The following is a 14,039-nucleotide window of genomic DNA, read 5'->3' on the forward strand; positions in this document are numbered from 1 at the left end:
GGAATCAATCCAGAAGCTGAAACCATGGAAGCACAACGAAACAATTAAAAAATCATATATAATTTTGGTTCTTTTTTCTTATACACACTTTCTCTTACTATTTTAAGTGCCCGTTTGTAGACTTTAGTCACAATGTCAAATTCAAGTTCATATTTATTGTCATTGACATACAAGTGTACAGAGAAAAGAAATGTTTCTTTCTGGGGCCAATGTCCAAAATCACCAGATAAGACTCAATCAGTGACTGAGACGCAATCAGTCTTCAAATGCAGCCTCCAAAGGATGCGGCCCTCTAATTGGGTTGTAGCACCTGTAGTTTGGGTTAAGATAAGGACTTCCTTAAGATTAGAGGTCCTTGTTGTCGTGGTTACAATAATACCAACGTGGTTAAGGTTGTGGAACAGTCATGAATTAAAGAAACAATGTAAACTACTTGTTTCACACAGGAATCGAACACCGGTCTCCATTCCAACCTCCTACTATGGTTACCACACAACCAGACGTCTTCTGTTGCTCCTGTCATAATTACTACGGCCACTAGATGTCACCAAACAATAAAAATTTAACTGTGGGTGTGTGTGTGTGTGTGTGTGTGTGTGTGTGTGTGTGTGTGTGTGTGTGTGTGTGTGTGTGTGTGTGTGTGTGTGTCTGTCTGTCAGGGTGTGATCTGGACCAGCTGGAAAGGAAAAGAGTTCTCCATCCCGTTCACTGAGATGAAGATGAGACCAGCATCCTTCAGTCCTCCAGCCAGAGGATGAGAGAGAGAGAGAGAGAGAGAGAGCACGACAAACAATGAACTGCTAAAACACATGCATGGACAGCAGTGTGTCAATTCATGTGCAAACACACATGCATGTGACCACACACACACAGCAGACTGAACACACACACACACCGTCATTTTAACAGAGAGCCTCGCTCTCACCTCAGAGGAGATGAAGACGTATTTTTTCATTTGTATAGAGGTCAGTTATCAGTATATTACTGTTGATTGTACAGTTTCCTCTGTTTTATCTTTTTCTCTTTAAAGCAGGGCTGCTTAAACTATATTTAAAGGGTCACTTCACCCAGTACACAAAAACATTTCCACAGGTGATGTCTACCCATGCAGATACTTTTAGTTTCTTGTGCCAGTATTTTGAAATATCTGAAACTTTTGCCACCAACCTATGTAATGCAGTTTTACCCGTGTAAACTGTTCTCATCGCATTTTCCAGCAGCGTGCTGCAGAATCAGGTGCAGACAGCAAGCATCCGAGGGTGAGAAGGGACGAGAGTTACCGTAATTACCTGTTTCCCCGCCTGTAAATAGTGTCAACATCCATCCAAATACATCCAACTTCTAACTTACTGATACAGAAGTGCCTGAAAACCCGTGCCTGTCATTTTTACCTCAGTCAGTTTGAAACCAGGTGGTCAGCAAGACTGAGGAAGTTTCAGCCATATTTTGTCGAATTTTTAAATCGTGAAGCACATATGTAAAAATGTGTTTTTATTACCAGTATGTGGTTTTTGACGCACAGCAGAAAAAGAAAAATCCTATAGGTGTAATACTGTTCAGCCAATCATTAAATGACTACATGTCGTTCATTCATTGGTCTGTTTGCACTATTAAAAGCTAACCATTGTGTTCCGCTTCCCTGTTTCTCTTGTAACTGAGGCTGATGTTTGCAGCAGTTTTGTCATTTTTGGTCTTCATGTTGATGAACGCTGCAGCTCAGACATCACTTCCTGTCTGTGCATGCAGGCTTTTCACCATGCCTGATGTAAGTAAATAACTAACACACTACGTGCGACATTGTTTGAAATAGGAATGAACAGAGCGTTACACATACAGTAAAATGCAGAATCATTATTACAGTCATTTGTTGCTGATGTCTCCAAAATGTTTAATTTTCAACAACTAATAAAAACTGTTTTGTTTTTATCTGGTTGTATTTTTGACTCAATGATGTGGCCTTTCATTTGTTTGTTCAGATTTTTGCCTGACAAGAGGAGCTGCTTTGTTAAAAAAATTAAATTAAAAATTAAAAATAAAAATTGCAGTTTCTGATCAAATTAACCTGAAACCAAACCAGACGCCGGATCAGGATGTGGATGAGGTTTGAAGCCTGTAGAGACTCTTCGTGGTGCCCTCTCTGCAGGAGCCACACTGGCTTCAGTTTAGCCCTGCTATAAAGCTCGGCAGTGCCCCCTGCTGTATCAGATGTGGTTCAGTGTTCATTGGGGTGCAATTCTGGACACATTCAGGTGAGTGATGGAGAATTTTGTTGGTACTTGTTGTGGTTCAGGTGCCAGCTGTCCTCTCAGTGTTTGTCACTGTTGTCTTTTTGTAAATCTGATTTATTTTACTTTCTCTGTAAAAGAATACAGTAATAAAATGACTGAGATTTAAAGCAGCATGGTTCCATCTGTTGATGTTTATCTGTCAGATAAAACATTCACTACATGTAATTTATGTACATGTACTCTAAATTCCATTCAATCATTTATGAATTTTCACTCACTTCAATTACAAAAAACTATAAAATATAAGCAACACAATGTAGCCTATGAGCTTTGATCAAAAAGAAGGAAAGTCTTATGTTAACTCCTCACTTCTCTAACAAATGGTCTCCACATTTGGACATGACCTCAGTGTCCTCGAAGGTAAGTGTCCAAGAGCAGAGAGATAGATAGAACATAGTCCCATTTTGTTGAGTTGAAATAAAAGATCTAAGACTGACCACACACACACACACACACACACACACCCATTGAGCATGTTTGGGATGCTACAGATCAACATGTACGACGGCAGGATCCACTTCCTGCCAACAACCAGCAACTTCACAGAACCGGTGAAGAGCAGCAGTCCAACAATCAACAACCTGATCAACTCTGTACAAAGCAGATGTGTCGCACTGCAAAATAATATAAAATAAAAACTGCACATTTTAAAGAGGCCTTTTGTTGCGACCAGCCTGAGGCACACCTGTGCAGTAATCGTGCTGTGTAATCAGCATGTGGATATGACACACCTGTTAGGTGAATGGATGATCTTGGCGAAGGAGAAATACTCAGTAACGTGGGTTTAAATGCATTTTGTGAAGAAAATGTGTCTTTAGAAAAATAGGAGCAAAAATAAAAGTAAAAGTGTTGGTTATTTATGGCATCAGATTTGAGTCAAACAGAAACTAAATAAATAAATGAATGGAAAGTGAAAAAGAAATAAAATGAAAGCAAAAAAACATGACCTCAAAGGCAAAAGCTCTGCTGAAATGTCAACCTGCTGATGACTGATCTTCAGTCTTTCATGTGTTTTTATTTATTTATTATTATATTATATTATTTGTGTGTTTTTCGCTGCTGAATTTTATGAGCATATTTGTGGCCTGTTTTAATGGGTATCAACTCAATTTAGTGAATATCTTTTTTCCATCATGTAGCATTATTTGCAAGTCTTCTTATGGACACAGGCAAAGAGATAATCCCATCATGTGTCTATGAGTGGTGTCGTCAGTCGTGTTTCTTCAGTTAAACAGGGAGAAAATGTGACATGAAAGAAAACAGTTTGGTCCACACACACACAGCTGAGGGATCAAGGGAAAGATCATTTCTTCCTCAACTGCAGATCCCAGATGTCCTTTTAAACACCCTTTGTTTTGTTTTTTTAATTGGTCCCCAGGGTGCAGCCCCCCCCCCCCCCCTCGCCCATCTGCTCACCAGGTGGCCAATCAGATCAGTTCTTACCAACGCCCTGAGCCACCAGGGCCTCTTGTTTACAGGTGTGTGCCTGGACGTCACCTGGGACAGCCGGGGAGGCGGGAGGGGACCGGCGTTGATCCTGCTCTCTGATCTGATACTGGGAGAGTGATTGGTGGAGGATGGAAGGTGGAAGCTGATCTCAGGTCAGCAGCCAGAGAGTGAAACTGATCCCAAAACCACAAGACAGGAGGCTGCAGACAGAGACACCTGGAGGAGTGAGAGCGCTCAGGTGGAGGAACAGGGAGACGTTAAGGAGAAGCTACAGTGACGCAGAGAGGAGTTTGTTTTTCCACAGAAGACTTTTCTAAAAGCAGGAAGAGAAACTCAGGACTTCACAGAGCATGAGAAACACCACCACTTTTTACAGTGTTGTGGTGTTTGAGGGGTTCCTTCAGAGTGCCAACCAGAAGCCTCCAAACAAGACAGGTAAGCTCCTTTAACAGGCTGCGACTCATGATCAGTTACTGATCAATCTGCTGATTGCTTGGTCTTTATTATAGTGAAGAATGCCTGTTAGAATTTCCTCAAGCCCACGCTGTTGTTTGCCTTATAGCCGTGACATTATACACTAGGAAAATGCACAGGCCATCTGGTCAATGTACACTCTAGCTATTTAATAGTTTAATTTAATAGTATATTTATAATGTTTCATCTTGGAGCTTCTATCCTATGTAGTCCTCTTTAGTTTTAGGAGGCAAATAGAAAAAGATTCAAAGTAGATATTGAGCCTAACTTGATTGATATTAATACAAACATATTTTGATTGTTTTTACAGTAAGTACAGTAAGTTATGCTTAGAATATAAAATACAATCATGGTTTCCCTTATACTGATATTTAATTTGTAATACACAAATGTTGATATTTTGCCTATTTTACATTGTGGCCAGTAGGTGTCGCACTGTTCACATGAAGCATCAAGAAATGAACCTTTTCTTGAAACACTTTGCTGGAATGATTCCCTGCTTTGAGAGGCTTCATCTCACCATCAGTACATGCAAGTGAGCCATCTTACAATGAAACAGGATCTCTGATAATAAAGTAAACCCAAAACCTGCAACGTTGTCGAACTTAGAGATCCGAGTATTTTACTTACTGACAGCGGAAGTAAAATTGGTGGGTTATTCAGTGATCATTGCCCAATCCACACACATGGACAGTCTATAAATGCAGGTAGCTGTGCTCCGCCCTGGTTCTTCCCTGCACACCCCAGTTCCTGTTCACTCAACTTCTGAAATTCTGCGTTTATTTGTCCCCCAGTTTCTTTTCCTTTGCTGTTGTTATAAATATTATTCTGGCAAAGTCTCAGCCGAATCTGTCTGGGCAGAGAGATCCGGCTGGAGTGTGGTCCGACTGGGGGCCCGAGTACAACAACTCACAACCAAGCCCAAAGTACAGCACAAGTGCCAGAGTCGGCCCATTGCCATCGGTGGTGGTGGGCCAGGATGGGTACCCTTCCCTTAGATGCAGGATGGAATCAGGTTACATCGAGAAATGACTGTCACAAACACACAAAATCCATAAACAGCAGCAGTAAGTGAACAGAAACTTTTAAGTCCAACTGCAGCTGTGGATGAAGTTGCAGTTAAGAGTAAATTATAATCACGCAACATTCATAAATATACAGTTCAATCATTTAAAAGGCTTGAATGTCTCATATACTACTCCTGTGCCCAATGACAGTTAAGTCTGTATTTGGAATCATGCATCACTCTTTCCTAAAGCTGGGAATCAGAGAGAATCCTCAAATGGGGCTACTTCATAGACAACACAAGAGGCACTGACTTTATTAGGTATCAGTGGATGACAGTCCATTAAAATGTTGATTAAATGTCATAAGCAGCAGATGAAAATGTGGAATGCAGGAATTGCATTATTCTTGTTAATTGAACCCCCCACATGAAGTGATACAGTAGAAGACTTGCTCTCATCAGTCTGGCAACTCACAGTATCAGAGCCCCATTTATATGTGTGTCCGGATGTTTAATGTCAAACACTTGTTGTTGTTTATTTATAGAGATGTTAAATGAGTCTGTTTTTATCTCTCTAACAAGGGCTGTGATTCTAGAGAGGACTGATAATTACCCTCTCTACCTTCTCAGGACAATCATGATGTCGCCAGACGACCGAGCCCTGGAGGACCTGTTGTACGGCAGTGACCTTGGTGATGAGGCAGAGGGCTCGGAATTGGGCGGCGGTGACGGCCCAGTGGGGGTCGAGGAAAGTGCTGCTGCAGACAATGTAAGCATAAAGACAATAAGATGATTATTAAAGCTGCAGTATTCATCTTCATTAGTGAGGCAACATTTGTCACTATTGTCTGCTGCGTTCACTTTCTGCCCCCTCAGCCTCTTACAAATTCTGCTTACCAAGTTCACATCATGGACGTTTTCACAATTACTCCTCCTCAGCTCGTAAATATTGTTAACATAGTCATCCAGTCCCATACAGAGATGTAATATGTGAAATATATGTCCCTATATCAAGAGTGATGTTGCCATATATGTCACCTATAAGGGGATATATTATTATCACATATATACATCCTCTGGATATATGAACAAATAAGTTAACAATATATTTGAAATGCCATGCCCAAATTTGTATAATATATATATATATATATATATATATATATATAAGTATCTATGTGATGAATTTTTACATAGAACGTAAATGTTTTCTACATAAAAAGTATGTGTTGCATTATATATTTAATTAAAAGTTTGTTAGTTTATTTAAACAAAAATCTATGTGTTTATATATGTTTTTCTTCTTCTTATTAATTTCACATTAATTTTAAACATGTCTAACTTCACATTCTGGGATAGGGGTCTCAGACTTTTGGACCATACTGTTTATAATATCAGCATATACTGACAGGCTGTGGCATTGATATATATTTATGTAACATAGTTCTACAATATAAGCATACATACATAAATGTATATATTTGTATAGGCTGGATATACTGTATATGAAGTCGTTCCGATCTGAATACGTTTCATATATAATTTTTACATATATGTATAAAATATAAAATAAAAATGTACTGTATATTTATGGAATATGGAATTTCTATATATGTACATATATTACATTTGCATATGGGGTTGGACATTACAGATGGGAATTGTTTATAGACCTGAAATACAGACATTTATTTGATGCTATTTTAATCGCTGCAATAATTCATGAAATAAAATCACTCTCTCAATCTTGTCTCAGGCCCCGACAGCCGTGTCCATCCAGGAGCCAATGATATGTGCCGGTTGCGGAGAGCAGGTGTGCGACCGCTTCTTCCTATTGGCTGCAGGCCGGGTGTGGCACGACGCCTGCCTCCGCTGCAGTCAATGTCAGTGTGAGCTGCAGACACACCCCTCACTTTACTGGAGAGATGGGAACATCTACTGCCAGCAGGACTACTGCAGGTCACAATCAAAATGTTCATCGAACACATTTAAACGGTTTGCACGCGTCATGTTTGGTGACTTTTAATCTTGGCAGTGATTACACTTGTGTTATCTTTTTGTCTTGTTGGTCAGGATGTTTGGAGGCGGTCAGTGTGCTCGCTGCTTCCAGCCAATCCCAGCAACTGCTCTGGTCATGAGGTCCGGAGAGCTGACCTTCCATCCTCAGTGCTTCTCCTGCCAGGTTAGCTCCCAGTTTAGTTTCATAACAAAACAATCATCCTGTTTTATTATTATCAGTAGTTCCAATAGCATCATTATTATTGCCAAATCAAAATAAATGCAGGCGTTTTTTAAGACAATGAACATGTTTTGCAGGAGTGTGATATCAAACTAATGCCAGGAAACCTGTACTGCATGCAGGGCCAGAGCCTCTACTGTCAATCACATTATCATGGTGACGGGAGTGTCCCTCTACCCCACGATCCTCAGCCCAAACCAAATCTGAAAGATGAAGGTGAGAGTGTGTGTGTGTGTGTGTGTGTGTGTGTGTGTGTGTGTGTGTGTGTGTGTTGTTGTTTTTATGAAAAATACACCCCTGTTGACTGAGAAGCTTTACTTTTATACTTCAGTCAAATCTCTATCAGAAAATTATGAACTATGAATTTATTAAAACTTGGAATAAAATCCAGATTGTCTTAAACAGCAACAATCTGTGCACAGAGCATTGACTGACCAATATAGTTTTTGTCCTCTAGTCTCAACAGACAACAACAACAACAACAACAGCTGGTTGGTAACTCTGAACACACTACAGGAAGTTCAGTGATGCTTCACAGGATTTGAGGCGATTGATCTCCTTCAGACTTTTTAAATTTCAAATTAAGTTTTTGCTGTCAACTCAATAAAAAAATAATAAAATGAAACAGCAGTAAGAGATTCTGGCTCTCGTTCTTTCTCAGAAAAACACAGTAATTCCAGATGTGGTATTCAGTAAGAGACATAAGAGGCTGGTTTATCAGTGAAGGACGTTAAAACTGAATTCACTGATTTCTTTTGGCCACTTGTATGTAGAATAGCTTCTGATAAAACCAAAAAACACACAAATCTGACATATTATGGCTTTAAAAATGGATGGTATGGTGAACTTGTTAGCAAACAGTTTTGTGTTTGTGTCACCTGATGAAGCTACGTCCAGTATTCCCCGCTCTTTTACCTCTGTTTTTGGTCTCCACCAGCTCTTGAGGGAAATACTTGGCTCTTTAGCTGCTAAATGCTCCACTATGTTCACCAGCTGCTCTCTGTATGAGTCTGTCTGCTGTCTGCTGCTCAACAGGTAGAGGACTGAACAGCTTCTTGCTGCTGCTGGAAACCAAAACTAGCTAAAAGAGGCTAAAAAAGCTTGTTTTAAACCATGAAGGTGTTTTCAGACTTTTAGCCAACCAACAAAAACAAACCTGTACGTGTCTGTGAGGACAGCTCAAAACCAGGTCTCATGTGAAGGGGAGGAGTCTGTCAGCAGTCCAGAACCACGACTGGATGACAGGGTGACAGGTGGACGGACCAGAAGGCAGACCAAGCGAATCAGGACTTGTTTCCGCAGTGAGCAGCTCAGAGCGCTGGAGTCGTATTTCGCCCAGAAGCACAACCCTGACGGTAAAGACTGGACCTGCCTCGCACATAAGACCGGTCTGCCCAAGAGAGTCCTGCAGGTAAGACATACAGGTTAATGTGCTTGACTGGACACATCATCCTGAACTGCAGGAAGGAGGAGTGTAGCGAGGAGTTGTAGGAATTACACTGGATGTGTAGTGTATGTATATACCACGTGCACAGAACTCTATACTAGGGAGCAGAAGTGAAGATGTCTCAGTGTTTGATGCTTTGATTTTCAACCAGTGTTCTAATTTTTCATATGGGAACTCTCTCTCTCTCTCTCCTCTCTCTCTCTCTCTCTCTCTCTCTCTCTCTCTCTCTCTCAGGTGTGGTTTCAAAATGCTCGGGCAAAGCTGAGGCGGTCTCTGACTGCAGATGACTCTCAGGTTAACTCGCCCTCTGCTCCCATGAGAGGCGTCACTGTCGGGACCAATTCCCCACCCCCAGTCTGCTCCCCACCCGACCAATCACAGCCCTTCTCCACCAGCACCATCGACCAGCTGCAGCTGTCCCTGCTCACCGCCCCGCTCAGCGACCCGGTGAGCCCAGCCGTCAATCAGCCTCACCAGCTGCAAAGCCCCGCCTTCTTCCTTGACTACGACTCCCAGAGTGCACCAGGGTGTATCTCCTCTCTGGAGGTGTATGAGGATTTTGGGGAGGCAGGAGGAGGTGCAGAGAGAGAAGCTGATCCAGATAGTTCTTTTAGACCACATTACTGCTAGTTGAAGGATCTTATACTTCTTCAATGTTGTAACTTCAAGAAATGAAAAAACTGGTTTTCAAAATTAGACACATTAAAGTTATAATCCTTTCAGATTCACTTGGCCTACAACCACCTGTTATCATGTGACCAAATCTGTCAAACAACTGTTACCAAAGGTCATCGATGAACTTTCACTTTCACTTTCACTGAATATTTCTCAAATTTTTTACAATGTGTTTTTGTAGGTTTGTTTTTTTCCACCAACAACAAAGACTTAGTTCAAACCATCTTAAATCACAGCCACATTTGTCTCTGCCACCTGTACGATAAAGCTGTTACTATATTACTCTTGAATGGTGAATAAACCATCAAATGTTTTGCCACCTCCTTCTTCCAAGTTTCACCTTTGTACACAACAAGCAGCGGCTCATTTTCCTTCCAATTGCCAGTGTTTACATGAGTTCAAGCAATCAGAAAAACAATCATCAATGTTGATAATTGGTTTTTCTCGGTCGCCTTTTTAAAAAGAAATGATAAACACTGGCTACATTCAGCCAGTGGCCAGACACTCAGAGCCTCCTTTCTTCTGATTGGCTCATTGACCTGTTGTTACTAGAGCTTCAGAGGGAAGTCTGAGAGAGGAGATGTAGAACTACACTGAGATGGTTTTGGTACTAAAAACCAAAAATATATGTTCTTATATTAGATATCAAAAGTAAGTGTAAAAGTGTAGACATTCAGCAAAGGGCCACGGATCGGACTAGAACACGGGCCACTACGGTAAGGGCTAAGCATACATGGTACGCACTCTACCAGGTGAGCCACCAGGCCGCCCCAAACATCATTCAATCTTAAAATAACCTGAAGATAGAAATCGCCACAGACACATAATTGTCACATAATTGGTGGCAATTTAAGTTAGAGACCAGCCTCATTCAGTTTGAGGTTAACTGATGGTTTGTCAACAAGATGATTTCCCCAAAACCTGACTGTAATGACATTCTTTCAGGTTTGTCTGTGTTGTCCCAGCGAGACGACCTTCATGACGACCACGCTGACAAAATACACCGCCAACTGCCCTCATCTTCTTCTCTGTCTCACTGTCTCTCTGTGTCCTCCCCCTCTCTCCCGGAGACTTTCTCTCCACAGAAGCATCTTAATGAATTGGCTGCTTCCTTTTTTGTGAATTGCCTCCCCCAATCAAGCGCCGATAATTGCAACAACTCTCTGGGCCTCGTTGCTGAAGTGGACAGAGGTTTCTCAGGTGAAAGAATGAAGGTTATGGCAGCTGACCGTGCATCGTTGCGTGCGTCACAGGTGTTGGGGACCAATGGGTAACAGCTGCCTGTGACCCAAGGGCGGGGGGGGGGTGGAGTGCGTGCAGTTTTTATAAAGGTCAGAGGCGAGAATGTTACAGAAGATACAGCAAGTTAGACAGCGACACAAGGTAAGAAATGGGACTTTGTTACACAACTAAACTGAATTAATTATTAAAATCTTGTGTTGTTTTTGCCAACACACGTAAGTGACTGCTTTCGCCATTTTCTTTTTTTTTTTATATAGACTATTACACTTTTGAGAACAACATATTTGTGTCCAACAAAGCTAAGAAGTTGCTTAGTGAATCTCGAATCATCCACACAAGGAGCTACAGTGGGTCTTATGCTGTTTCAACTTTTTTTTCCCCCCTGATTAAAATTCCAGTGACTGAAAGCTTTAGAATGACTTTTTTTTCATTGTCCATGACATTACTCTGACTGACCTTTCTGACACTTTCATCATTCCTAAGAAAAGCCTTGTGGAAAACAACTGTGGGAAGTTAAACTGTCCTCCATGAGGGAGGTTTTATGTTTCTAAACATATGTGCATTTTGTTCTTCAATAGGTTCATTAGCAGAATATCTCAAAAGCGTTTGGTGTGAAGTGTTGATCATGATCAAAAAGCACCGGCATGTAGCCATTTAAACAGCACTTTACATTATCGATCATATCTTCTGAACACGAAGATATAGAACATTTTATCTAAAAACATCAACCACTGTTTTGATTTTCTTTTTTTTGTGTACCAGTTTTGTTTCAAACTCCTATAAAATTCATCTCTGATCCCGTGCTTGTTTGTTTTTTTACATGGTGTATTTTGTTGCAATGGACAGCAATATTTTGTGGTGTATTTGACACAAAATAGGGCTGTACATTACAAGTCAACAGTAGACTTTAGACAACAATAGCGCTTTTTCACTTTCACACAAAAGTGCAGCATGTTTTAAACATTTTTCTTTATTTTTTTTCTTTATTTCCTTTTTCTAAATGTTATAAAGTCATAATGTTTCAGGTCCAATTGCTTGAGATCTAATGTTAAACTGATTAGCATGATGTGAAAGTGATAAAAAACATACACAGAATAACCTGTTGATAGTTATTTATTTCACCCGTGACCTGTTTCTGTTTTCAGATGAGACCATCTTTCCATCTTGGTGCCTATCAGTTCACCCTCTTCTCCCTCACCCTCCTCTGCCCCGTCCCATGGTCCGTCACACCATGCCCCCGACCCCCTACTGCCCTACTACCCACAGTGGATGGACCTGCACTGGAGTCTGCCCTGCTGCACCTTCAGGCTGCTCTGGGGGACCCACCTGAAGCCTGGGCCGAGTGGCCTCAAGACCCTCGGCGAGCCCTGCTGGAACCCCGGCAGAATGCGGAAGAGGTCAGGTCCTGGGAGGAGGAAGCGCTGCTGAGGGACCAGAGAGGAGACCTGATGGCCCGGCCACTATCGCCCTTTCCAGGGGGTCACTCTCTGGAAAGCATGCACTATCAGGACGGAGGAGATGGGGAGGACGGTGGAAAAAGGAATGAAGCTCTGACCTCCATCGCTGGAGGGCTCCAAGCCGTCAGCCGGGAGAAAGGGGGATTCGGCTTCCGCTTTGGGAGGAAAAGATGGACTGACCGGGGATGGAGGGATGAAGGGAGGGGGGCACAGAGGAGGACAAGTGGAACTGATGAGGGAGGGTTTTTTTAACGGGAAAGAAAGAGGAGTTTGATGGGAGAAAAGGAGGGTGAGGCTGCAAGGAGATGATCCAGTAAAAGGAGTCTTTCCATAGGGAGGGTGCTGATACACTCGTTAGGCAATGGCTTCCAGCAACAGGCGATACACTGGCATAAAAAAATCTAAAATGTATTTAAGTGATTCATGACAACTTAATGTTGCTGGAAAAGTTGCCCAGTGGGTCACTGCCTTTAAAAATAAGACGCAATGAGAGGTTTAGTGCAGGTTGCACTTGAGTTTGAGGGAATATTTGATAGAACAGGAAGAATATAAAATGATTTTAGTTAATGCCCCCATCAACCCAATGAAATCACCATTTAATTTAAATTTGAAAACGAAACTATACAAAAGAAAGAAAGAATAAAATTAAATGTATATGCATAAATGGTAGTATAATAATTAAACACTACAAAAGAGCAGAATGTAATTTTTTGCCAATGTTTTCATCTTGTTTGTCTCTGAATCAGGGTACAAAGAAAACAGTGACACACATAGTAACTGGATGTATCGAAAGATTACAACTCAGCATCAGATGTTAAAGCTTCTCTTCAAAAGTGAATGTAAATGTTAAGGTAATTATGTCAAATTCAAGGTCTAACAGTGTAATAATATATGAACACACACACACACACACACACGCGCGCACACACACACACACACACACACACAGGATGGCTTGAATATAAGCAATGAACAAAGCCTTAAGAGGTGCAGCCTGTAAAACAAAACTCTCAACACAGATTTGGGGGTCAGATGTTTGATTCCTTCAGCAGTTGTTTGTCCTCACACAAAACAGTGTGGGATCATCACTGTTATTGCCATAAGCTTCTCTCTAAGCTTTCGATTCCCTCAGTGTCAATCATTCATGTGGTTTTTACTGGGACCCGAATCATCCACAGAGGTCTCCTCCTCTCCAAAACAAATAGAACAGGTGATTAAACTGGTAAAAACACTGAATAAAACAGTTTCATGTTAAAATTCAGTGTTTCTCTAATGGTGTCTAGCGCTAACGTTTGCTTAGCTTTGGCTGTCACTCGATTAAAATATATCATTAAAATCCAAGATTTATAAAGTCAAAATGTGGCTTAAAACTGGATTGCAAGCTTCTAGCAGACAACCACAACGCTGACATACAAGCAAAGGTGATATGTTGCCATTTACCATAATCATTCCATAGTGAGATACCTCACTCAGTTTTCAGAGAACCGGAGTTACCCTGGTAATCAAACCATTTCTCTAGGTTTCAAATTTGCTGGTAACTTTTGGGGTACTGTGAGTACACAGCCCATTTCCTCTGAAATGTGGTGGACAAATTATAAAGGAGCATGAAATGGAAAATTTACATCCCACCACTGATTTTGATGCTAACACGGCTGAACGCTTTTACTTGTAACAGAGTATTTCTAAACTGTTGTAAATAATTTTGACTTAAGTAAAAGATCTGAATACCGATTACACCACTAGGGTTCCTTCATGGCACTTA

The 14,039-nt window shown here is 41.2% G+C and overlaps 1 protein-coding gene across 1 annotated transcript in view; it reads left to right on the forward strand.

Annotated features, from left to right (window-relative positions):
• LOC111230647 (tenascin-like) overlaps positions 1-1,875 on the forward strand; it is a 52,021-nt gene extending 50,146 nt beyond the window's left edge. Inside the window, exon 21 of the mRNA XM_022757436.1 lies at positions 660-1,875. Within this exon, the coding sequence (XP_022613157.1) occupies positions 660-758 (99 nt within the window). The 3' untranslated portion in view covers positions 759-1,875. The remainder of the gene's footprint in view (positions 1-659) is intronic.
• The last annotated feature ends 12,164 nt before the right edge of the window (positions 1,876-14,039 follow it).

This window comes from Seriola dumerili, unplaced genomic scaffold (genome assembly GCF_002260705.1).
Source record: "Seriola dumerili isolate Sdu_G_001 unplaced genomic scaffold, Sdu_1.0 BDQW01000276.1, whole genome shotgun sequence".
Lineage (NCBI taxonomy): Eukaryota > Metazoa > Chordata > Actinopteri > Carangiformes > Carangidae > Seriola > Seriola dumerili.